This window comes from Dermacentor variabilis, chromosome 1, assembly GCF_050947875.1.
Source record: "Dermacentor variabilis isolate Ectoservices chromosome 1, ASM5094787v1, whole genome shotgun sequence".
NCBI lineage: Eukaryota > Metazoa > Arthropoda > Arachnida > Ixodida > Ixodidae > Dermacentor > Dermacentor variabilis.
This window is the reverse complement of record NC_134568.1, coordinates 89,942,610-89,970,356: the sequence shown is the minus strand read 5'-3', so window position 1 is coordinate 89,970,356 and position 27,747 is coordinate 89,942,610. Positions and strand designations below refer to the sequence as shown.

At 46.4% G+C, this 27,747-nt stretch overlaps 1 protein-coding gene across 1 annotated transcript in view; it reads right to left on the bottom strand.

Annotated features, from left to right (window-relative positions):
• Window positions 1–3,669: 3,669 nt before the first annotated feature.
• The window catches only part of LOC142580259 (netrin receptor DCC-like), a 154,682-nt gene continuing 130,604 nt past the window's right edge, over window positions 3,670–27,747 (bottom strand). Inside the window, exons 7-8 of the mRNA XM_075691136.1 lie at window positions 6,395–6,685; window positions 3,670–5,061 (exon numbers count right to left, since the gene is read on the bottom strand). Of these exons, the coding sequence (XP_075547251.1) occupies window positions 4,799–5,061; window positions 6,395–6,685 (554 nt within the window). The 3' untranslated portion in view covers window positions 3,670–4,798. The remainder of the gene's footprint in view (window positions 5,062–6,394; window positions 6,686–27,747) is intronic.

Sequence of the window (27,747 nt, the reverse complement as noted above, 5' to 3'; positions counted from 1 at the left end):
GCAGTGGGGGATTGGCTGTGCCTAGCGATGACTTATGCTGTGACGTGCATGCGCACTCCTAGTTGAGAGACGCGACGTGCGCCGGTGGGTTTAGTGCGAGGTAAAGGATAAACAATTGGGATATCGTTCTTTATTGCAGAGTTATAGTTGCAAACGAAGTACTTGACTTTTCTTATATTTCGCCATTTTCGAGAATATTACAATAACATTGGCGGAAGATATTGAAAATCGCTTACCAAAGTTATTCCATTTTAATTTACTTTTAATTTCAGCAAGCTTCATCAAAATCGGTGCAGTGATTGCTGAGAAAACGACTTCTCCGTTCCCATGTATTTAGATAGGAGCAGCTAAGCCACAGCTTGCTCTTATACGCTCGAAACTAATTTTGCTTTGCCCGTCTATGCATCCATTCTGTTTCGCTGACAATGACCGATGTAAACGAGGGTAGCGATGTGCGCTTGCTCATTGATCATCATGACATGACATGAAGTGTGCCGCAGCAGCATACTCCAAACCTAAGGCCAAAACCGAATACCAAAGCCGCAATGCCAGCGCTTGAGTCTCTGTCGTTTCTTCTTCTGTCCTTGTTTTTGCTGCGCTACACTTGATGTCAATCCAACACGCCCGTTTTAGTCATCGACGCTAATGTGTCGTAAAGCCCCAGACTAAGGTTGGGTTTCACATGTTGAATGCCGTATCGCACGTACCTCGCTGCGACTTGCGAAAGGAGCCGACCATCTGCGATTTTTCACCATGTCTAAATGGCAAAGTCCGGCTTGACGATGTCACCGATACTGTGGCGTAGTAGTAGGAAGAAAGTCGCATTTGTGGAAGGGCATGTTTCTGGCAACACTCGTAACAGAAGTGCAGAAAGCACGTTTGCCTTCTAGTGGAAAAGAAATGCATATTGTGTGATCATCTGCAGCAGTCAGTGTCGGGTGTAAAATTTGGAATTATCTGGGAACGCATGTCCTGCAGGAAAATAAAGCAAAATGAAGTCGCCTTATAGAACGCGACTATCATTAGGATTACTTATAAAGGCAGACTATAAACGCAAAAATTTTATTTTGTTATTGAATTGGGTTATTTCTTGCCCATAATTTCCCATCCATAGCGTGTCCGCGAAGAAGTATAAAACCTTGTTGCGAAGGCGGGAATAAAAAATGACGAATATATATATATATATATATATATATATATATATATATATATATATATATATATATATATATATATATATATATAGACATGTGCGCAGTGGCGACTATCGTGTTTTCGTCATACTAGGTGTTAGAAAAGGCGGCAGCGCAATAAAAAGAAAGACACGATTGGAGATAGGACGATTGTCTCCGTCCAACAACATGATTGTGAATGGTTCACGAAAATATATACGTGCTGCCCGAGCCAAAGGTTAACGTCTGCGCATTCGTAACTATGCCAGCTCTGTCTGCAAGCGTGATGGAGGCCATGCTAAACCATTCCTCCCGAAGTCAAAAGATCTGTTCAGATTTTGCGATTTTCCATGTCACACGCACTTTACTCCTCTTGGTAACGGAAGTATTTTCAAGGTTGGGCGGATCTCTTGACTTGGGGAGGGATATACTGACCTGTACAGTACACAGAGGACTCAGGAAAGCTCCATTCCGAACAATAAAGAACAGGATACAGAAACTCCTATAACTAGAGATGAGGTCAGAAGGGCCTCGCAAGACATGAAACGGGGAAAAGTGGCAATAGAAGATGGAATAACAGTCGATTTAATCAATGATGGAGACATGCTTGAAAAACTGACGCCTCTCTATAAGAAGTGTCTATCCACTGCAAGGGTCCCAGAAAACTGGAAGAATGCCATTATTATACTAATCAACAAAAAGGGAGAAGTTAAAGGACTGAAAAATTATAAGCCCATTATCTTACTTCCAGTATTATATAAAATATTTACCAAAATAAGCTCCAATAGACTAAGGGCAACACTGGACTTTAGTCAACTAAGGGAACAGGCTGGCTTCAGCGAGGGATACTCTACAATGGATCACATCGATGTCATTAATCAGGCTATCGAGAAATCCCCAGAGAACAATAAGCTTCTCTATATAGCTTTCATAGATTACGAAAAAGCATTTGATTCAGTAGAGATTCAGTAGAGTAGAGCAGCAGTCATAGATGCATTGCGAAATTAAGAAGTACAGACCACTTACGTAAATACCTTGGAAAATATCTACAGAGATTCCACAGCCACCTTAATTCTACACAAGAAAAGTAGGAAGATACTTATAAAGAAAGGGGTCAGACAAGGAGACAATCTCTCCAATGCTATTCACTGCGTGCTTGGAAGAAGTATTCAAGCTAGTAAACTGGGAAGGTTTAGGAGTAAGGATCGACGGCGAATACCTCAGCAACCTTCGGTTTGCCGATGACATTGTTCTATTCAGCAACACTGCAGACGAGTTACAACAAATGATTGAGGGCCTTAACAGGGAGAGTGTAAGAGTGGGGTTTAATATTAATAGGCAGGAGGCAAAGGTAACGATGAATAACCGGGCAAGGGAACAAGAGTTCAGGATCACCAGTCAGCCTCTAGAGTCTGAAGTAGTACGTTTAACTAGGTCATCTAATCACAGGGAACCTTGACCATGAGAAACAAATTCACAGAATAAACATGGGTTGGATCGCATACGGCAGACATTGTGAGCTGACTGAAAGCTTACCGTTATCACTGAAAAGTAAGGTATACAATCAGTGCATATTACGGGTGCTGACATATGGCGCGAAGACTTGGACTGACAAAGAAGCTTGAGAACAAGTTAAGGACCACGCTAAGAACGATGGAACGAAGAATGCTAGGCATAACTTTAAGATACAGATAGAGAGCGATTTGGATCAGAGGGCAAACGCGTATAGACTATATTCTAATTGACATTAAGAGAAAAAAATGGCACTGGGCAGGTGATGTAATGCGTAGATTAGATAACCGTTGGACCATTAGGGTGATAGAATGGGTACCAAGAAAAGGTAAGCGCAGACGAGGACGGCAGAAGACTAGGTGGAGCGACGAAATTAAGAAATTTGCGGGTGCTAGTTGGAATCGGTTGGCGCAGGACAGGGGTAATTGGAGATCGCAGGGAGAGGTCTTTGTCATGCAGTGGACTTAAAATAGGTTGCTGCTGCAGCTGCAGCAGCAGCTGCTGCTGCTGCTGATAAGAGCATGGCCTCCTTCATGCTTGCAGACAAAGAGCTGGCACATTTACGCATGCGCAGATGTTAACCCCTGGCTCGAACAGCACGTATGTTTTAGTGAACCGTTCACAATCATCTTAGAAATTCAGCACTCGTCTTTGTCGTCCTGTCTCCATCCATGTCTTTTTTGTGCTGCCGCCTTTTCAAATATGAACCAACATGCCCAATTCGCCACATTAACTAGGTGTTAGGTACGCAATGGAAACTTCCGTGTATTTGTATGACCTAACAGCTACGAGGCAGTGCAGCAGCGTTATCTCAGTGGTGCTGGTCTCACTCACTCTCGTGCTCATGCTCGATAAGTTTTCGAAAGGAACTTCTACAATTTACGTGTTCCATTTCCAACATGCCACTATTATATCCATCCAAGCGCAAGCGGCCCCGTATTACTCGCTTGTAATTGCCGCTATTTGGTGGCTGGGCTATGAAATAGAGACGAAGATAAAACTCTTTATTCATTCATCGGGAGCGGTCTCTCATGGGAGTCATGACCGTTTATCGTCCATTCCTTCACTGACGTGGCATATGAGATACGGCTGAAGAATAGAAATGCTGGGTGCTTCGAAACATAGCCAAGCTTACAGAAGACCGAGGGTGGATGACAAGTGGCCTTCGAAGCGATGTGTTTGTACGGCGGGCGGCACTGTGCTCGAAGCCCGCGTATACCTAATATCACTCTCCGTCGTCGCGCTTTGGAATCTGAGAAGCGCGCTTTTAATCACGGTAGTTGTACTCGTCTATCCGTCTCATATTTATTTTTTCGCACAGCGTCGGCATTTACTATATTTAACATTGAGGAGTCGCTGAATATACTTAAGAGCGGCACAAAACTATAGCTTTTTGCATTCTCGCGCATTCCGCGTTCTTACTACTAAACGAATCCGATCAGATTTTTGTAATTCATATTACATAGCTCGCTAATTAATCACAGACAAACCCCCACCATTACAGAAGGACGTGAATGTAACCTTAGAAATTAGCTCTATTTAGAACGAGAGAAAGCTGAGCGAGTTCGCAAGGTTACAAAGGGTCTGTAAAGTTAGGCATAGAACATAAAGGCACCTTTTCATTCCTCTTGTGGCAATGTTTTCCATGCGCCTGACTTTTCCAACCATAGAAACCCCATGAATGCTGTCACATTTAGCACATAACATCAATACGCGCTTAAAACAAGACACCCTGCTGTCAAAGAACGAGTTTACGCACAGCTTGCTTTGCGAGAACCAATTTTTACAGCTTTGTTCTTCGCAATATAAGTATCTCGAGATGTCTGGCTAGAAGAGCATGCACGCAGTGAATTCACGTTCTTAGTGACTAGCGCGAAGATGAACACGTAAAACAGTTTATAGGCAGTGTGACGTAAATAATACTCATTGCAGCGCATAGCATTTACCCTGTTAGCAAATAGATGAGCGCATTGAGACTTCGGAGTACACCATTGGCATGCACGATGTGCCTTATTTAAGTTTCATCGCGCGTAGTTGTAGAGCACCATCGTCATTCCAACGTACACAGACCCTCAGGCCTTTCCTTATGCAAGTGGTTCTTGCACTGGAAGGATTCAGAAAGTGCTTCCAGTTATGTTCACGGCTCGGCTGCACGTTCCCGGCAGGGGACACCACCGAAGCTGGAAGGTGTACTTCGTCTTCGTCACCAAGTTCGCGAAAGTGTACTGAGTGAGTTCCGTGGAGGCCCAGTTTACGGTGGGCGTCGGACTGGCGACCCTCAGCTGGTAAGCCGATATCGAAGGGCATCCCGGTTTGGGTGCCCAGGCGACGAGGATCGATGACTGGCTCAGTGGTATCGCCACACCACCGGTGGGAGCTGCGAGAAGAAAGAGTAGATGTCGGTCACGTCCGTCCATTGCCGCACGGGACGAAGACAGTACAATAGCGTGCAACCTATTCGTGATTCATCCGTCTTCCGCGAACATCGCGCACACCGAAAAAGATACCATCGACAATGGCCTCGAGGAATTTCCGCAGAGTGCTTTTCTTTTGCCTTGTTCCGTTCACGCCCAAGTCAATCCATTTCCTGTCGCGGAGACTAAATGAATGCAAAGTCATTGCCCTGACGCTTGCTTGCCATGGGTGGTACAGCCCAGGACCCGTTTTGTTTCCACACATATCAGTGAGCCACCAGGCCCCTGTTTTCACAGCCACTTTCTTCTAGCCTGTCTCCGGTGGCGAGAAGTGGCCGTGTTTTCGGTCATGTGCACGAGCGTTCGCATGCAGCACTTCGTGCGTAAGCAGACCGGGTAACTGCGTTTTGTCAGAAAAAGAACCTTGTTTTTTTTATCGTGTACATTCGGGCATGTTACTTTAGTTTTTGTAGCACCTATAGTATACAAAACTCAATCGAGAGCCTACATTATTGGTGCTTTCTTTTCTTTTATTTAGTGAAATAAGCCGGTTTTGGTCGACCTGACATGCCGTAGTATAAATCACATCATGCAGAACGCATCAGGAATCTGCAGTTTTCAGCAAAAAACAACTGCCAGTAGCAACACAAAGCGAGTGAACTTTTGCTATATGGATGACCACATAAGAGTACAAAACTTAAGCAAGAACATATATGGTTGACCACATAAAGAAGTACAAGACTTAAGCTGGAGTATATTTGAAGATGTTTTAACGCTACGGCCCGGTATTGTCGCCCTGCTATACAATATACGTCTAGCACTCCACAGTCCTGTTTTCTCGACTTTCGGTGCACTCACCGAATGCATTCTCCAACAATTACCGCATAGGAGTTTTCCAACACTGACGGTTACTTTTATGCATTAGTTCTCGCTTTTTGTTCGTAACAACGTACACAAAAGGCTCTGCCAATTTTACCTCTTGGCATCTTTCCGTGAAAATGACGGCGTATAATCTGGTACGGAACGACGGTGTTAGTAGGTAAAAAAAATATTTAACGTGATAAGGTTCCTGCCTATTTGAAATTCTTGCTGAATATAAAACGCCTTTTGCGTTTTCCACTAAACTCTGTCCTGGGCATGTAACCAAGCATGTGGAGTCCGTTTAAAGTCGCTCGCCTCAGCATTCCCGATTAAGTGCGGGAATCAGCTGACAATGTGCTTGCACCGTCTGTCATCGATAACGTTCTTTACATTACGGCTGAGTAATGAAGAAACGCGCGCCAAGTAGACACTCACCCGCGGGCCGCGTCTTGGCGCTAACGTTGATGCATTGTCCAACGAAGGTGGTCAGGCCGCGGTCCACGTAGGCGCAGACGAACACGGTGTAGTTCTTGAAGTCTTGCAGCCGCTGAACCGAATAGAAAGTCTTTGCCGTAAGGTCGTTCAGCTTGCCGACGCACAAGTCGCTGATGCACCAGGACACCTGGTAGCCAGTAATGTTGGTGCTATTCCCCGGAAGCTGCCAGGTGACGTTGATGGACGACGGCCCAACAGCCACCACAGTGAGGTTAGACGGCACCGGAAGCTCTGCAATTTGTCATCGAACCATTAAGCACTTGGAGTACGAACTATATATACGTAACATGAAAGTGCGTTTTAATTGCACGGATAGATTTTGGCAACGATAACACACAGGATGACCCTACAGCCTTTTGTTAGGGCCCAGAGGAGGTTCTTTACGAAGCCACATGTGTCGCCGAGGCAAAAAATAATATTTACTTATTTTCATATAATTAGCTACTGTGAAATTTCCAGTCCGATTTGAGACTAAGACAGGTGGGCAGTCTATGGGTCAATGCAAATTACAAAGCTGGTCAATAGATAATGAATGCCCTTAAAGCACTAAATTAGATTTAGCAAGGTAGGGCACCTAATACAATTTCCAATTATATGGCAGTTCAAATATCTGACAGTATTAGCTTCGTTGAAAGCGGTAATGCACTGACACATACTATAATGCATACTAGTATAAAATGCAAACAAAATAATAGTATGTAGTACGTATGTAATATGTAGGCATTTCGACGCGAAATGAAGCACCCGACAACCGGTAAGAAAATGCCAAAGGAAGACCAGATTGTTCCAGTTTTGTAGTTGTAGTTAGTGAAAACACCTAGTGACACAGTTTTAGTGATAAGGTGGTCAAGGCAGTTCCGTTTTTTTAACTGGAGGCGAAAATTAAAAAAGATAAAGCGAGACATAATTTAAATTCACATCTACGTAACTCGAAGCATGCATGCTTTGTTTGGTAGAGAATGGTTGTTATGCATCATGTGCATGGTGTTTTCAAAAAGTTTATAGACTGGCTTCGTTTTGATGGAATTTATGTGCATTCAAATACTGTCCTCTCATAGAATTGTCCCCTTGCACACCAATATAGCGCTCTCAGCGTTCCTGCCACTTTCCGAATATGTCTCGGACGCCTCATTTCCTGAAGGAGTCGAGCACCCCTCTGCAATTCGAGTTTCATAAGGCAACCGTGTCAAAATGGCGACCTTTGAGCTCCGTTTTTGTCATGCTCGCGTCAGCTGGTGGCTGGAGTAGAAACTAGGCCGTGACGCGTTTTCTGATGCCAGTTTGCGCCGAGTGTGCTCATCTTAACTTTTCTTTCTCTATGCTATTACTTTCGCGTGACCCTGCACCGGTGGCGTCGAGGTAGACGGGCCGGAAGCGTTCCTGGCAGTCTGGCACAGCGACAAAAACGCTGTAAGCCGTATACTCCGACGCGTGGAGTTCCGAGTCACGCGAAACCTCGCGGAAGTCATCGTATCGCTGACAGCTTCACCTGGGCCAGACAGACACGCTAAATCGCGTGAAGATAAGCAAGGCAAACTACGCCTGAAAATTCTGGGCGACCTTGGCCGATATAATTCAATGCTTCCTATCGTTCGATTCTATTTCTTGTGACCCACCGCTCACGAAAGACTGATCCTGCTGATGGTGTATACTCGGAGCACACCCCGGAACATTGACGAAAGAGCAAAAAGCAAAATCAACGCCCCTTCCAGTCCGCGAAGATGGTCGAACCATTTAACAAAAGCGGACACTCCCATGGAGCCAACGGCCGAATTGACTGTAGCGCACCAAGTGGATGAGATTAACATCTTCCAGCTTCGGGCGCGCGCGTTTTGAACACTAGGTAGCGCGCGTTGCGCCGGCTGCGCTATATGATCTGCGCGGCAATATTTTCTTGCTTCTGCTGCTCAACGGCGCGCGATCTTAGTACGAAATCGTTTTATTTGGTACAAATGATTGCGAACGATCTCTACAAGCCTCCATCGAACCTGTGATACGGCAATTTCATTAAGTAGATGCAAGACGACTAGTACATCAAGAAATTTTTATTTTCCTCTATATAAATGCTTGTTCCGGGCTTTTTGTGCATTCATCCAACGTTCTGGCACCAGGTAAGCAGCAGTAGTTATCGTACGAAACTCCACCGGACCGGTATCTGCTGAAAAAATTAAAAGCGTGTGTCATTTTGGCGTTTAGACTATATAGGAAGACTGCGTGTAGAGGCAAGCGTGCGAAAGTCGTGAATGGGCGACATTACAAACCAAAGCAATCCGATTCTACGTACAAAGAGTGCAGAAAATACCCGACTCATCCCAAACAACACCATAAAATATAAAAACATCCGATCTGCAAGCATTCCCCATTCCAGCTCGTTACTTCCTGCACTTTAAGATCACAAATACACGGGCGACTCCACGTTTCCAAAACAACTTGGCCTAAGCCGACGCGATGGTAAGCTACATACACAGAAGTGGCCACAGCACAGGTTCTCAGCCAGACCATGCTAGACGCTGACAGAATTCATTCTGCTCGCGCTCAAGACAAATGCGGGGGTGCAAAGGCTGTTTTCAGTCATTCTGAAGAAAAAATTTTCAGGTTCTTATTTTTTTAGCTCCTCGGCGTTATATTTCGCACGGTCTGCGGCGCAAGCAACACACTCCAGTGTTATCACTCCTGGCAATTGTCGCGTTTTCGCAAGCGTGAGTACCGAAAGAAAGTATATGACGTTGTGGAGTCACAAAAAGTGCCACAAACTTGTCCCACCGAGATTCTGTACACGCCAAACTTACTTTCTCACCACTACCGAGCTGCTTTTCCTGACTGCGTCACAACGCCAGACGCGATGAGCGTACCTCAAAAGTATGCTAGAACATAAGTAACCAAATTACAATGACGTTGGGAGTCAGAGAATGCGTCACGAACTTCTCTCAGCAAGATTCAGTACACGCGCAACTGCGTCACACGGCCGAGTAGCTTTTCGCTAACTGCGTCACAAAGCCGGATGCAGTGAGCATGCCCCAAAAGTAACCCAGAAAGTAACAAAATTATTCACAATAATGTTCGGGGTCAGAGAAAGCGCTAAGACTTGTCCCAGTAAGATTCAGTACACGCGCAACTGCGTCACACAGCCGAGCTGCTTTTTCGCTAACTGAGTCACAAAGCCGGATGCGGCAAGCATGCCCCAAAAGTAACCCAGAAAGTAACAAAATTAATCACAATAATGTTCGGGGTCAGAGAAAGCGCTAAGACTTGTCCCAGTAAGATTCAGTACACGCGCAACTGCGTCACACGGCCGAGCTGCTTTTCGCTAGCTGCGTCACAACCCTGGGCGCGGCCACTTTTCTCCAAAGGTACCCGAAGTAACGAAATTAGCCACCTTTATGTTGGGGGTCAAAGAAAGCGCCAAAAGTTGTCCCAGTAAGATTCAGTACACGCGTAACTAACTGCTTCACAAAGCTGGGCGCGGCGAGCGTGCCCTAGAACTGTCGAAAACAGTTAAAATGATGCTGGGGCTCATAGAAAGCGTCGCAAACATCTCCCAGTATACGAGTCATTCACTCAAATTAACTACGCCAGGACGGAAGAGTTGTTTTTCGCCAATTGCGTCACAAGTCTCGGTTCCGTGCCGTAAAAGCCTAAATTGCTCCAAATGCGTAGCAGGCTGTCGAGCAAAATTTCTCACCTTGCTGTAGGCGCCGTGTCGAAATGCACAAGGAAGGCAAGAATACGCCGGGAGCCCAACAAACAGGCTACGTCCAAAAGAAACGGGTCGCTGAACAGGCGAACTCCACGTGCGCAGCCGGCCTCGCTGGCTTCGGTGGCGTGTCGTCATGCGCCAGCATGACTTACTATCGGTCAAAAAAGTAAACGGACCACGGCTTAGGTGGCCGGAGCGGCTGCGGGGCCACATCGGGGCGCTACTATCTGGCTCGGCGCGCTGACGGCGAGAGTGCCCCGAGTGACGCCAGATTTCGCCCTCACTCTCACGCGGTACCTCATCACGATTGATAAACTTTTAGTGCGCCGTTCAGTTGCTCTGCTGCTGACGGTCGCGGCGAAGGGGACCGTGCATCGCCGGTAGCCTAGCACATGGCGCTGTCGCACAGTAGCGGACGGCCGCGTGGCATCAAACCGCGGCACTGAGAAGAAACGAAGACCCGTTCTGATTGTTTTGCTTATATTCACCTTATCTTTCATGTTAGTGCATGCCGCCGGCATCCACTGCTGCTCGATTTTAGGCAACATAACGCAAGCAAGCGCAATGGTGGCTACGGTGACGCGCGGTTCCCACTCTGCAACATATCGCCGGCGCGATATGTTGCAGAGTGGGAACACAGAACACCTATGGTGGGAAGCGCTGGGCGGACGTCCGAAGCTATAGCGGCGGCGCTCTATGACTCGATGTCAAGGCGAGGAAGCCTAGTCATCGCGGTCGACGGGAACTTTTCATCGCACTGAGGACCCCTTGAAGCCATGGAATGCTTCCGTGTATAAACTTTCCCGACTGACTAGTGTATCCGATTCGTCTTCCCACTCATCTCTTCCTGACGGTACTTTTGTAAAGTTACATAACGGTTTATGCATTGTAGTAGCTAGTCAAAGCAGTTTTCAGAGGCATCGCTGTTATGACTATTAAACCCACTGCGGGAGACAATGCCGGAAAAGTAATCTCGACAGAAAAGCCGTACCTGCAGTAAGCAGTAAAGCTTGACGCCTGTAACTTATCGCTTACTTTGCCGGTGAAGCAGAGCACGAACACGGACACAGTGAAGACACACATGAAAAGACGACACTCACTGCGTGTGTCGTCTGCGTTTCTCGTGTGTCTACACTGTGTCCATGTCAGTGCGCTGCTTCACCGTCAAGATATGATGATTAATCACAAACTAGCCCAACTTTCCACATCACGTAACTTATCGTGCTGGCGTGAAAATGCGCGCGTCACCGTAGCCGCCGTTACGGCTAAATTGAGCAGCGGTGGAAACCGGCGACATGCACTAATATGAAAGATAAGGTGAAAATAAGCAAAACAACAATCAGGACGAGTTTTCGTTCTTTCTCAGTGCCGCGCTTTGATTCCCCGCAGCCGTCCGCTACTGGGCGACAGCGCCATGTGCTAGACTACGGGCAATGCACGGTCCCCTTCGTCGCGACCGTGAGCAGCAGAGCAACCAAACGGCGCACTAGAAATTTATCAAGCATGACAAGGCCACGCGTGAGAGAGAGGGCGAAGTCTGGCGTCACTCGGAGCACTCTCGTCGTCAGCGCGCGGAGCGAGATAGCAGCGCCCCGGTGTGGCCCCGCAGCCGCTCCGGCCACCTAAGCCGTGGTCCGTTTACTTCTTTCGCCGACAGTACACTCTAACAAATGTTTACACCCTTTGGAGTGTACATTTGCCACGCAACGATAATCGTCATCTGTCTTGCCCGCATTTCGTTTCTTGAAAACGCTGCGCTTGCTACTTTTCTGTCGGGAATGCTATGTCATGCTGATAACGCGCATGCCCTTCGTTACTGGAAAGTACCGGGCTCGCCGCGTTAAAGAAAGGAAATGCGGACAAGACAGATGACGATTATCGTTGTGTGGCAAATATACACCCCAAATGGTGCAACTGTTTCTAGTGGGTACACTCTAAGAACAGTTTACACCCTTTGGAGTGCCCCTTCTGCCACACAACGATAATCGTCATCTGCCTTGATGCGTTTCCTTCCTTTAACGCTGCAAGCCCGGTACTTTCCAGTAACGAACGGCATGCGCGTTATCAGCATGATAGCATTTCCTGTCGGCAATGCTATCATACTGATAACAAAATTCATACTATAACAATATTCATTCATGCTATCATACTGATAACAATGCGCGTTATCAGCATGATAGCATTTCCTGTCGGCAATGCTATCATACTGATAACGCGCGTGCCGTTCGTTACTGGAAAGTACCGGGCTCGCAGCGTTAAAGAAAGGAAACACATCAAGGCAGATGACGATTATCGTTGTGTGGCAGAAGGGGCACTCCAAAGGGTGTAAACTGTTCTTAGAGTGTAGGCAAAGTTACACCCTTTGGGCTGTATCTCTGCCACACAAGAAAAATCGTCATCTGCCTTGCTTGCGTTTCGTGCCTTGAAAACGCCGCGTCCGCTGCTTTCCTGTCGGGAATGCTATGTCATGCTGATAACGCGCATGCCGTTCGTTACTGGGAAGTACAGGGCTCGCAGCGTTAAAGAAAGGAAATGCGGACAAGATAGATGACGTTTATCGTTATGGGACAAGATACGCCCCAAAGGGTGTAAATTTTTCTAAGAGTGTAGAGTGTAGGCATATGGCGCGTCTAGCGTGCCGCTACACTCTTAAGCAGAATTACAACTTTTGGGTCGTATCTTGCTACACAACGATAATCGTCATCTATCTTGTCCGCATTTCCTTCCTTTAACGCCGCGAGCCCGGTACTTCCAAGTCATGAACGGCATGCGCGCTACCAGCATGACAGAACATTCTCGACAGGAAAGTAGCGAGCGCAGCGGTATTAAGAAAGGAAATGCGGGCAAGACGACGATTATTGTTCACTCTTAAAACGGTTGCACCCTTTGGGGTGTATATTTGTACCGCAACGATAATCATCATCTGCCTTGCTTGCGTTTCCTTTCCTGAAAACTCGGTGCTCGTTACTTTCCTGTCGAGAATGCTGCGACACACTGATAACGCGCATGCCGTTCGTGACTGGAAAGTACCTGTGGGGCCTGAAGCGGGAAAGCCTAGGTATAGCCAGGTGCTGCCATGACAGGCGATGACGCATTTTCCTTTTCATCCGTGTAACAGAAGTCTGCGGAAAACCTCATCAAAAACCGCTTCTGCGGTAGAACTTCTTACACTTGAAACGTCGTACGCTAAGAGAAAATTCCAGACAATCTTGATGCTGGAGATGTTAATAGCGAAGGCACCCAGCCAATGGCGAAGAGCACTTGCGAACGAAAACCTTTGTGAATTCGGCCCCAGGTTCACAGCGGCACGTTCAGAAAAAAATGACATTGGGTTAAATTTTTTTCCAGCACCCAGGGAGGGCAATTTCAAAGCATGTTGGTATTGTCCCCTATTCATGACCAGCACAAGTTGGGACATTTATGTCAGGCACGCTTTATTTTGCCTGTCTTCCCGTTTTTAATTGGTATTTTTCCTGACCAGATTCTTATATGGAGCAGTGTAGTTAATATTAAGATCTTCCTTTCTGGTTATGCTGCATTGTGTCGCTTGGTCGTTTCCCTCATGTAAGCACACAAGACGCTATATTGCAGTTTAAGTGCAATAAAGAAGGGATTGTTAATCAGCGCTGTGTGTCTCGTCTCCCCTCATGTCCCGTTTTTTGCGCTGTTTGATCCCCTTCGACAAGACACTCGCACGTTTGTCTGCGCGCTCCGCAAGCTCGTCACAACTACTAAACTTAGAGTTAATTCATAATGAAGTCTCCCTCTCAGTAATCGGATACATGGTTGTTTAATGTGCACCATTTTTTTTCGAAGTTGGCGTGCTGAACACTTAATTGGAGCTCTACCCTTTTATTGCACTACTTGACCGCCATAGAGTAACCTCCCTTGCATTTCAAATTTTTAAGTGCATAGTATTTCATATACTCATGCATAACGGCACGAATTCTTTTTAGGGAAAATAGAAAACTGGGCTAAGCTAAATTATTCAGTTACCCTTCTAGAATATTAAAAACCAACTCTTACCGTGAGAATATGCTTGGTGAGCCACAAAAGGCGTAGAAATGAATGACGGCTGACGACGATGTCTTGGCATTCCCTCACCCGCTAGCCATGACGTCATGCATTTTGATGGTGTCTGCTCAGGTCTAGTTAATTTGCTGTCGGTAAGGATGAACTAAATTATATTCTAGAAGGGCCTTGTTACACTGAACTTGGCAAGTCACAATGGTCTAAATACAAAAAGAAAATACAATCTTTCAAATTTATGACGTCACACTGACGTCATGACGTCACACTGACGTCATGACGTCATTGACGTTATGACGTCAAGCTCCGCCGGAACGTTAGTGTTAAAAAAATGCATTTTAATCTTTATTTTCACTTCTAAGAATAAGCCTATTATAGCGAAATTAACGAAAGCAGTTTTCAATGTCTACTTTGCCCGTATAACTTGACGTAGCATGTTGTTTAAGTGTCTCTAACATTTCCGGGGACGCTTCAGTACGTTAGCGCTGCGCTCAAATGCAGTCTCCATGAAGTATATCAAAACTTGATCAATAAGAGGTCGATCAGCGCTGACCTTTCGTGACAAAAGAATGCATATATGTGAGAAGAGAAAGAACGCGAAGTAGTCCCTGGCGCACAAGCATCAGTTGCGGCAGAGAACAGCGTGTGGTTCGATCGACTACAGCGCTGACGAAGCAGCGCTCGGACTAGGACGCTGTTGCACGATCGAATTGCCAGCTAGCGCATGGCACAATACGGCATGGTGACAGTGGCTCTCGAGTTCTTGGACACAGTCATGTCTTTAAAGCATCATACCTAATTAACGAACAGGAGGACCATACTAAGCAATACGAAAAACTTCAAACGTCTTTGGGAGACTCCGAAGTGAGAGTCTTCAGCCTAAAGTGTTCCGTCTCTTATTGCCGCCATTTTCTTTCAATGCGAAGAAATCTCTGTTGAAACTCGCTTCCAAATTCTTCCATCCATGCAAAGCAATAATCGACGTGAATTAGTTGAGGGCCAGGGACGTGGTCTGTGAGGCCACGTAATCATCGGCTACATGATCTCCCCTCGCGCTTCTTTCGACATCGCGGTCAAAGGCTTCAACGAATACATACTTAATTATTCGCCTGACGGTGCAGCAATCGCCCTTCCCTATAGCGATAATTGGATCCATAAACTTGTTAAAACAAGGAAAACGAGAAGGAAAAGCATCGTGCCACTACTTGTATAAGGTCTCGCAATATGCCCTTAAGGCTGCTGGAAGGAATACTGTCTAAAAATTTGTATAAAAGCTGACGGAACCAGTGACGTCACGTTCGCAAATAAAAGCTAGCCAGGAATGCAGCCACCATTTCGCTTATTTTTTAACTGACTGTTCCATATTTAACATTATTATTATTAGTAGTAATAGTAGTAATAGTAGTAATAATAGTAATAATAATAATAGTAATAATAGTAGTAGTAATAATAGTAATAATAATAATAATAATAATAGTAATAATAATAATGGTAGTAGTAATAATAATAGTAGTAATAGTAGTAGTAGTAGTAGTAGTAGTAGTAGTAGTAGTAGTAGTGGTGGGGGTGGTGGTGGTGGTGGTGGTGGTAGTAGTGGTGGTAGTGGTGGTGGTAGTGGTGGTGGTAGTAGTGGTAGTAGTAGTAGTAGAGGAGCAACTACACCTTTTCCCAATAATTTCATAGCCAACAAATGCAGCTCGTTGTTACATTTCCTAGCTTATACCTTCATTAAGCACTACGGTTTAATTGAGAGCTGTCGCGGTATTGTTTTAGACTTGTGCCTGTCATATGTACAGAATGTAACTATGTCGCACTCTGACATTTGCCTTGATCGTCCTGACAAGTTTCACCCCTAGATTAAGATATCCGCGTCCTTGTCGGCCTTACGCCATAACGGTCGACGTAAGGCCGGAGTCAGTAAATTCCTCCTCTTTGCTTTCAATGCGGTGACTATATGCTGGCCTTTTCAAGTTTTTCTGCATTGTTGATTGGTCTCTCGCCACTAGTACATGCGACGTCGACGAACAGGTCCATCGCTTTACCGAGATTTTTCTGGATGTAAGCATGACTACACAGCCCAGTACAAGCCCAGACGATGGAATTTACCCATTAATTCTCTGCGGAACTTAGAACTATTCTAAAGCCTAAGGAGCGTGCCCACAGAAAAGCCTGAAGTCCTAAGACTAACAAATGGATAGGACAATTCCACCACTTGCGGTCCTCGGTAACCACCTGTATACGCGCGATAACAAGTCCCACATGAGTCGTTGAAGAACAGCATCGCTAACTGGCCGGCAGACCTTTGGAGACACATTAGTAAGCGCTCCAGTAAATGTGTAGATCGTATCCGCTCGACTCTGTGGGGGAGAAGGGCAAAGAGCCGGTGATTTTTTCGCTCTTCATTTTTCCTCTCTATAATAACCGTCACCTGACAGCACTGTCCACCAGCCGCACTCTTTTGCTACAATTTCCAGCTCGGTACTCATTGACGAAAATCTCAACAGCGAATGCCTCAGGCGTCCGAGGCCATCTTTGTCCTGCGGCCCAGATGGTAACCCGACCGCTAATATCAAAGCCTACGGCAGGACCTTAGCACCTGGGCTTACATGAATCTTTACTAACTGTCCGTATAATTCCACTTTTCCGCATGCTTGGAAAACCACTCGCATTTTTTCCTGCCTTTAAATCAGGCATCAAAACGTATGTCACAAACTATCAGCTGGTTTCTCTTCTCTTTCTAATTTCCAAGCTTTTCAAATTAGTAACAGTGTATTGTTGTTCAGTGTAAAAAAATGCTGTTGTTCTAAATATTCATTAATTTCTTTCTGGCTGCTCAACGACCACCAACCTTGACAGCTTCATGATGCATATTTCCATGCCCGCCACGCAAAAGCGGCAAATTGATGCTGTGTACTGTGACCTCACCAAAGCCGTTGACCCAGGCAATCCCCTACTGCTCGAGAAACTTGTGCCCTATGATGGTGAAGCTGCTGCTGTAGCAGTACCACGCAGCTATCTCGATGGATCCTGCTTCGTGAGCATCGTGATCAATAATGATCAATATATGGCATATAATGGTGTGCCCCAAGGTTCCATATTTTCATAAATGACGTTTCCGCAGTAGTCCAGAAGGGCTATTTTCTCCTTTACGCTGACGAGATCAAAATATTTAAGGAAATACCCAGTATCGAGAACTGCCGCGCTCCGCAACCTATACGTATCCTCATTCTCTGAATGGTGCCAGCTAAACGCGCTTACTTGAAGTTCATCGAAAATCAGAACTTTCTCATATGCGTTTAAAACTCGTAATATTGTCTTCCGTTATTGTGTTGATCGTGCAGTGTTGACGACGGCTGTTTAAGTAAGCGACCTCAGTGTGCTGACCAAAACACTGCTATAACGCAGCACTAAGTGCCGACGAAGTGCCGTGAATGCGCATTTTATTAAAAGGAAGTAGACTCTCAACATTGCTGTTTGAAACTTGTTGAAACTCGACGCATCTTTTGGAATATATGTATTTTTTGAAAAACAAATGCCCATTCAGTTACGCTGGTGTACTGCGGCGAAGTCCAACAGCTTGCCGGAAAGGTAATGTCCAAAATTGCTGGCTATGACTCCTTCAGAAAATGAAAGGCAAGCAAAACGCCAAGCCGCTAGTGAAAAAAAAGGACAAAGGTTCTCCGTTACACGCACGAAGTGGCATACAGCTTGAAGAAAGTGACTAACAGTTACAAGGCACCTATTGTCCTTCCGGCATTACGGAAGCTGGCTCGCTTGTGCCCACGCATTTCAGTACCGCAAAAGCCGTCTCTGTGTGGGAAGAAGCATGCTAGGCTGTACGTTGCCTGCGCGGTTGACCTGGTGTAAAAAATCCCGTTCACTTGCAATAGATACGTCAATGGCAGGGCAAGGACACCGGGCGGAACATTACCCGAGGAATGGACTACAGCTCACATAGTCCTTATACCCAAACCAGGAAAACCGCGCAGGCTCGATCAATTACGACCGATCTCGCTCACGTCTTGTCTAGGCAAGCTTCTTGAACGAATTATACTCACTCGAATAGAACAACACATGGAAGAACATGGACTACACCCCAATTGCATGTACGGATTTCGGAAAGGCATGTCAGCACAGGATGTCTTCCTCCTCCTCAAGGAAGAGGTCCTCAACCCACAACCGGGCAGCAACAACAACATACTCCTAGCCTTCGACGCAGAAAAAGCATTTGATAATATAGCACACGAAACCATCCTAGATGTCCTCGCCGCCATAGGATGCGGAGAGCGAGTATACCATTATGTCGTGGCTTTTCTCAGCCACTGCAAAGCCCGCATCGACATAGCAGGTCTACAATCGGACATATATGATCTACCGCAGAAGGGTACTCCGCAAGGATCAATAATATCTCCTTTCCTCTTCAACATCGCACTTAGAGAACTTGCTTTACAACTGGAAAGCATCCCAAAACTCGGATTTGCCTTCTATGCCGACGATATCACTCTATGGGCGACCAAGGGTTCATACGGCGACAGAGAAAACTCATTACTCACAGCTAGCGGATACATCGAGTCATACCTAACCACAGCAGGAATGAGGTGTGCCCCACACAAGTCGGAGTACCTTCAAGTCCGGCCTAAGCAAACTAAGGAACATCGAGCCCCGCCAATACATCTCGAGATTGCCTGGCAAACTATAAAGCGCGTCCCGACCGCACGCTTACTAGGTATGCACGTCCAGGAGAACAACGGCATAAAGGTAGCCTCAGAGAAATTAAATCACGTTATAAGAAGCACCGCATCACTCATCGCCAGAGTAGCGCGCAGCAAAGATAGTTTCACAGAGGACGAAACCTTAAGACTGGTACAAGCCCTCATCATCAGCCGTGTCACGTACGCACTACCGTATCAAGTGAAGCGCAAAAGCGAGACAGAGCGCATGGACACTCTTATAAGAACGGCGTACAAAACGGCCTTACAGCTACCGTCAAGCACAAGCACAAAGAAATTACTAGCGCTAGGCGTATACAACACCTTTGAGGAGCTAGCAAGTGCCACGCTCATAGCGCAGAGGGAGCGCCCCAACAAGACTCAACAGGGAAGACACCTTCTTCAACGGCTAGGGTACCCGCTGACACCTCAGTACTGCAAAGAAGAAACACAACTCTTGCCTAACCACATTAGAGAGAACATTGTAGTAGACCCTATCCCCAAGAACATGCACCCCACCCACAATCAAGATAGAAGAGCAGCGCGTGCCCGCATGTTGCACAAACGCTGTTTCAGAGACTCGGATACATACTACACGGACGCTAGCCCGTATCCCTCGTCGCCACGTCGCGGGCCCAAATACACACTCGCCGTTATCAATCAGGGGAACCTGGTAGCCTCAGCCTCCATCCGCGCCACATGTAGCGCAGCAGCAGAAGCAGCAGCAATCACTCTCGCACTTCGCGACGCCGAGAGCAAGGGAACGTCCGCCCGCGTCCTTACGGACTCACAAGCGGCGTGTCGTTTATACATGAATGGAACACTCCCTATACAAGCCATTCGAATCCTGGGTCGCACACTAGAATGGACCCACGGTATCGTCTGGTGCCCCGGGCACGAAGGCCTGCGGGGCAACGAAGAGGCGGACTGCGCAGCTCGAGGTCTCACTAGCCGAGCGGCAGACCACACAGTTCTTCAGCCCCCGACAGACCGACGAGTGACCCACGAGTTATTAACGACAGGTCAACAAATACTACAGGACCAACGTCTCGGAAGAACGCAATACGCTCCCCCACACAAAGCTCTCAAAAACTCCAGGCAAGGGACTGGCGCCGCCTACAAACTAACACATACCCACACTTGTCTCGTCTACACGCAATCTCCCCAGACAGTTATACGTCCCGAACATGTCCCTGGTGTAGCAACCACACAGCGACACTCGCACACATAACACACGAATGCACCGACCGTCCGGGCGACGCAATTTCGCCACGAGTCACAACACACACACACTCACTACATGGTCTTGGCAGGCGAGACTCTCCGAACTGGACCTGGGAAGCCAACTGGCGACCCTCGACCAGGCCCGGCGAGCCGCGATCGCCAGTGGAGCGCTGTCAGAGGGAACCACCCAGGAATAAACCGCGCAATGGTTTCTGCAATAATAAAGTTCCTCCTCCTCCTCCTCCACCTCCACCTCCACCTCCGGCTCCTCCTCTTAAGAATAAGATTGCTGTACTGTTGCCTATGCACTATGGTTATTGCATGCGTGAGCAAATTTAAGTCTTTCTAACATCCGCATACTCGGCAGAGGGAAGGATGAATTTTCCGCGAGAGTTAATGAAGGGTTATTAAACAAAAAAGAAACACGATATATGTGTCAGAGATAAGTTTGTGGCTCCGCGCAGCACCGAACGTCAATTCCTTCATTGTATGTTAGAAAAAGTATTTAATCTCAGTGGTCTGATTGTGTTGCGCAAATGTGTTTGCGCACGCTAGCCACTTTCCCTATAAAAATAAACACGTCTGCTCTGAGTAGGCTTAGTTGCGAGGTATACGCTATTTCTTGTTCTTTCCTTATTTCAGATTGTTTCGCCTTCTATTTCACCGCGAGTATGAACCAACTAGCCGATCTACAAGTATAGTCGTACTCCAACGTATCACACAATATACGTGGTAGGAATACATCCGCGTAAAGTGAACGATAAATTGCATGTGCTGCACTGAAACAGCACGCGGCATAAAACTAAACGACAGGCCCCAACGGCAGCGAGCGAGCAAGTCGCTCAAGCAGTTTAAGCCGGTCGATGGCAATGGACGGCCACATGCTTCCCTTTTAGCAATTCGTGTCGTCGTCGTTGCTTGCCGCTAGGTATATCGGTCAGTGCAAAGATGCTTAAACCATTCTTCAGCAGCTTGTTTGCCCGCAATCCTTGTGCTGTCCTCACTTATTTTTGTGGAGCGGTTTGTATTTCCACCACAAATCTTGGCGGGAAAACTCGTATAAGTTTAAGCTGCCCCCATTGACGGAACGCAAAATGTCATAAACGTTATGTATATTGGAGGCAGTTTATTCGTCCTTTTTTCAACTCTATCCACGCATAAGAATATTAAGTGAGAAGTTCCGAATTTTACGTACGCAGTTCAACGACGCAAAGACACGCGCCGTGCCGGACGTCCTGCAGGTGAGCACCACTTCAGGGTCTGCTTCACTGCACGCGTTTGCTGTATATAAGAGCACGATAATGTTAAACTGCATCGCAACTGAGACGGCACTGAACGGAAACACTCGATCGGAAGCTGCGGTCATCACATAGTATCAAATCCGCGACGTAATTGTTATCTTGGCAGGTGCCTTTAATCGCACAGGTGTTGACTGGGTCACCCGCTTTCCAATAAAACAAAGCGCCTACATCAGCTTCCGACTCATATGCTTACGGTGAACATCCAGCAAGTGGTCGATAACCAACGCATAATCAGTTGAACTGTGCTTCAAGACGTGACCTTATTCTTGTTCCCAAGCTCCTGAGCATTAATCGGTAAGAGCCGAGCGCGCTTTGTCTTACCATGAAACGGCATGCTTTTCGCGTTCACTTGCGGCACGCGCAACACAATCTGTAACTGCAGTAGCGCTCAAAGAATTCTGACGTGCAAATGACAGAATTATCGTCGATTATCTTGACTTTGGGCTTGGTAACAATGCGAGGAGGTGCTGTCATTGAATGATAGAATACAGTGAACTGCAGATTAGCGGAACTCGCTTAAATGCCGGATAAATAGAACAATAGTATTAACTTTTGTTGGCCGCCCATAGGCACAATGTAAACAAAGTTGTGTCAAACGGATCCCATGTTTTTATGAACTTCGGTTGAATGAAACTTTAAACCGAGCAATCACCTACCTCGTCGGTGTGCTGAACAGGCAAAGTCCGACAAATATGTTTAATGATACTATATATAAGGAAGGAAATGCAATCCACCAGGCAGTGGAGGAAAAGTTAATGCAAATTAAACATGTCGAAGTTGCAACGGTTTTTCTCTCATCAAGACTGCGTTAGGCAAGTAATGGTCCCTGAAAAGGAAGAGAGCACTCCAGAGTAGTAGGTATACGATCATGAATGCAGGCTGCCACTACTTCATTCGCACCGCAACGAATACGAGACCTTGGATGTTGCCCTTGTTACCTGTTCTGAGGAGACAGTTTAATATATTATCGGTGAAGTCCATGGTGAATGCTGATTCTGTTGACGAAGACATAGATATTACTGTTCCAGTCCGCGTAATTGTTTCGAAGCAGACGACAGGAGATGCAGTTGAGTCTGCAGATGTATTTTGAATGCGATGACTGCGCGGAATAATGGGAATCCTTTCGCGCATGAAATCAACCTTGCGCAATAGAAAAAAAAATATTTAAAAAAGAGCGGAGTAATGTATTTCTATATCGCCATAGTAATATCAAAACGCTCGGACGTTTTTCCAATGTAACGATTGTTGGTCATATTTGCGTCCTTCGCTTCAACTAAAGTTCCAATAAATGGAATACGTTTTTCTGTTCCTACGAGTTCCATTTAAGCGGAGTCTTCACCGCCTATCTTGTTCGCATACTGCCTTGACAAATTCGAGCCAAATAAAACAAAGAAAGCTCTCTGCAAAGAGCTTTCTAATAAACGACAGGAAAGCCAATACTGGAAGAAAACAGCTAGTGGAGATATTTGAACAACGAAACGCGAACAGTGCAAGAGACCCGTAATACTCAATCAAGCTGTCAGTAGCGCGACGCAGCAGTGTTTGAATACGCATTGCATAAATTCATTCGCGCACCTCTGCACTACTTTTCACAGCTTCTTTCGAAAATAAGAAAGTAATTGGGCGCATTACGTAAAATACCGTCATTGTGTCGTTGATAAATAAAGCACTGGCGAAACATTTAGCTTATATTTTCACCAGTAGCCTTCCTAAACCATCATAGCCCGTATGCCAGAGTCACTAAACTATTCTGAAATTGACACTGTGCAGTTACTCGATGATGTATCGATGTTAATTTAAAATCGGCAAAGTCACATGGATCGAACCTTATTTCGGGCCATTTTATTCGCCGGTACGCTGAGATGCTAGCACAATATCGTGTAGTTATTTTCCGTGCATCACTGCCGTGAAACAGCATCGATTGTTGCAGACCGAAGAAGAGCACGGATTTACTATTGTATAAGAGGGCAAAACCACATTAGTGACAAATTATAGACCTACATCGTTGATTTAATCCTGCTGTAAACTCATTAAACATGCTATTGCCATTGGATGACTAATTATCGTAATGATAGTAACATGCAATCTCATTTACAGCACGATTTTATATAGAGGCTTTCCACAGTAAACTCTGCTAACCTAAGTTGTTCATAAGGTCGCTTCTGGTCTAGTTAAGTTGGGCGCAACCCGCGTTCTATTTTGGGACGGTATGAAAGCTTTTAATCTTGTCTCCCATGAAAACTAATTTTAACGCGATAGCGTTAAGGAGCTCGTGTCGCAGAAAAGCCGGTGTCGTCGGTGTCGGTGTCGGCGTCGGCGTCCGCGGCGTTGGCCGTGAGCGATAAATCCCAGCAGGCACTTCATGAATAAAAAACAACTTGCAAGATGGGCTGGGTGGGAATCGAACCAGGGTCTCCGGAGTGTGAGACGGAGACGTTACCACTGAGCCACGAGTTCGATGCTTCAAAGCGGTACAAAAGCGCCTCTAGTGAACGCGGTGTTGCCTTAGAAACGAGCTGTTTCTAAGGCTCAGGCGTGCGTCGCTTGCTCAGGCGCACATTTCGTTGTCGCGCCGAACGCTGCGTTGCTCGACGCTCACCGCGTCCGATGCGGGGCGCGTAGTCGCTGCGCCGTAGCCCATTGTCTTACACCCCTTGGCGGGTCGACGGGAACGCTGTCGCATTCCACTCTTGAAGGCGAAGCTTAAGCGTCCTCCAATTTTTTAATATACTAAAACTCGGTACTATCGTATTTCATAGTTACTTGGTTTCCAGCATACCTTAGTAACCGTACAAAAGTTTCTATCATTGTTTATTCTTTATTTAGTGCATAGACAGCGTCATGCTTATAAGTAATTGCATTCAATTCAACGCAGGGTTAATCTCTCAATAACAATTTCAATTGGCTAAACGTTGAAGCAAACGCATCAGCAGAGGCAAGTCACCCAGAAGTGCTACAAGATCTCGAGCTCTTTATCTCAACAAGAACTATGCGCATAAAAGGGTTAGCAGGACACGACTACATTACATAAAAAAGTAATGTCGTAGTGGCTACACCGGCGCGTTCAACACAATTGATTCAACAATATCCGGCGAGTCAACAAGGTTCCATTGTAGAAAACACTTGCAGAAGAACAAAAATTTGAGTTGCAACTTCCTGTGGGCTTCTTCAATAATTGAACATATTCGTAATAAAAGCGTCGACCAAGGTACCCCCACAGTAAATGCGAATAACGCGGCGCTGTACCTTTTTCAATGTTTGGTTACAACGTCTGGCACGGAGTGTTCCACACAACAGATCCAAACTCGACCTTAGTTCCCACTAATGAGCAGTACAGTCTGATAGGCAATGTGGATAATTGTAGCGATATTGATGGCCATTCTTCGAGGTAGTCGCCTGATAATTGCGGAGTCCCGCAAGGAAACGGTCTGGGAGCTCTCTCGTTTTTAACACGCATCAAAAACAGGGCTGATGTTTGCCCAACTAACGATCTGGTGTAAACCAAACCTTTTGGAAATGACGGCTGCTTAACGAAATTAAACGTTCGGATTATAAGGCTTCGACAAGTGTTAATTTATACAATACACATACGTATATGAGGCCGACAGTAGGACTGTAACCCCGAGGGAGAAAAAAAACGAAAGTAAGAAGGGAACGAAACGTTTCATTGCTCCCGTACAGATAACTGCATGAGCCGCTCACAGACGTTATCAAATGCAATTGTCAAAGCCCCACGACAGCAAGCATGCCCAGTTCAAATCTCCATATTTTTAAATTCCCTCACCCATATTTTTTATACGCTTCCTCAGGGGCACAAGCTAAGGCACGTGTAAGCCGAAGCCAAACTTTTAGTATATACGTTCATTATCAGATTGTAAGCTTGAATAGGCATCGAATGCACGATGTTCGCATGCTAAGCGTAACGTGGAGACATTGTCAATATGATCGAACGGAAATATGTCCGATTTATCTACTTGAAATATCGTAAGACTGACTTCCCGACTTACCTCCTGAATATTCATGAAACTTTGGCTTTGTGAATTTCGCAGTCGCGGAAGTTTTTTAGTTGGCGAGACATTGCAACTTACCACTACAGCGAAATGTTTAGAGACTAAAATTTCTCTTTCAACTGTAGCAACGCATGTTGTCCCTAAATCTGTCCCTTAATTTGGAACACCGCTAACGTCACGAATTACAAGGCACCATCATCGGAGTTACTAACTCAATATAGGGCTCTAGCTAATGTTTTCCGAATTTTCGTTGCTGCTGCGAACAATAACATAGTGGAATCGCCCACGTTAACATCGCTGCTTAGTACATAGCTATTACAGGTGTTCCTGAATTTTTTTGATACATGGGTAGTTATTTTAGTTATTTTTTTTAGTGCTACCCGTCATTATTCAGTTTTCTTCTTTTTTTGTTAAATTCTTATTATTACTACTGCTGTACCTATGAGTACTCTGTCTTGTTCTGTGTTACACTGCAAAAATTTTGATTAACTCTATTTGTCTCTTTTACTAAACTTTGAAACAGGAAACTAACGTGAACTTCACCTGATGCCATAAAAAGCAGAAATGAGAGAACGTTTGGTCCACAGACTCGTGAGCGAAAGCGACAAAAGCACGACCAGGCGTGGCACAGCGTAAACGATGGCGGAACGCACACCATCGAGTTGACACCGGCTTAGTCGTCGCTGCCGCGTCTCTTGCAGGTGGCACATTTCATGATTGTGCGGGAACATTCACATTCAAAATCGTATTTTCTAAAGATGTGCCGTCGTCCCTAGGTGCACTGAGGTCAGGCACTGCACCAAGTGACGGACATACATGTAGAGCGAGTGAAGCTGCGTACCAATAGTCGGCGAAGTGGGAGAAAATACCGGTAGAACCTTAGTGGCCCCGAGTGATGCCATGCTTCTCCCGCGCGACAGAAACCTCAATTATTTCTTTCACATAGTTCTGCGGAATCGGACAGCAATCTTTCGTTACTTCACAATCTGCACTACGCTGCAGAACTTAACGGCAGGACGCGGGAAGCTACACACGCAACGACACACAGGCATATGTCCAGCTTTTGAGCGCTGTCAGTGTTTTTGACGATGAACCTGTTGTCGGTTTAGCGGAGGCAAGTATACACGTTTTGACAGGTTGAGAACGGAGAGTCGACTGTCCGGAGAAGTGACGGACAGTCGCTACAAGGGCTCCCCCCCCCCCCTAGAATGCCGGAGGCTTAGGTGTGAATGGTGGATGCAATGAAGGGTTAATGTTCAAGATAGGCTGGTTTCACGCGGTCGCACGACACTGTCTCTTCTTTGCCGCGAACGCCAATCTTCAAGGTTTTCTCTGAACGCTAAAACACACGAAAGGCGCCTTCATAGGAAGGAGTCAATGGTGGCTTGATAGAGTCGCGTTGCAGAAAGATGTGCGTGGTTGTGTCCATTGTCGGGAAACTAAACACAGGCTGCCCGCGGGCGATAAATGGGGGTGTAGGTCGAAGCTGGTCGAGCCACCAATGTAGCGTAAGTCCTGCGCGGTCGCTGACGGAGTGCCTTGATGGGTGCCGAAAAACTGGCCCAGAACGCGGATTGCTGACCCATAGAGCATCTCGGCTGCACTGACTCCGAGGTCATCCATGATTGCTGTTCGCAGCCCTAGTAGTATTAGGGGTAGCCTTTCTACCCAGAGCTGTCTGTCGAGCATGGCGGTCAATTAGGCCTTCAGTTGTCGGTGGAGACGCTCGACCATGCCGTTGTAATGTGGCTGGTAAGCCGTAGTGTTATGCAAAGCAGTCATGTACCGTGCTGTCATGTCATGTCAGTGTTATCCACAATCAGTTTCGCCAAGGCAGAAAAAAGCAAGCTTTGCAATTGCCGGCCTCGGTCAGTAGTTACGCGCAAAGGGCAGCCCTACCACGACACCCACGTGGCAACAAATGCCCCCGCCACTGTTTCCGCCGTGATCTCTTACAGAGGCGTCGCCTCAGGCCACCTTTAGTATCGGTCGACACACGTGAGGTACCTGAAACCTTGGCAGGACAGAAAAGACCCCACCAAGTCTAATTGAACGTGATCGAGACGGCTCTCTGGTGGTCGAAAGGGCTGCATCGCTGAATGCGTGTGCCGGATCACTTTCACTGCTTGAGAGGCTTTGCAGCTTCTTGCCCAGCTTCGAATATCTTTCTTGATCCCTGGCCAGACGAAGCCGTCTGTGATAAGCCTCAGTGTCACTCTGATGCCGGGATGGCTTAGCCCGTGCTGTGAATCGAATACTGCCCGCCAAACCTGATAGGGCACGAACGGGCAAGGAGCTGCCTGCGATGTGTCGCACGTGACCA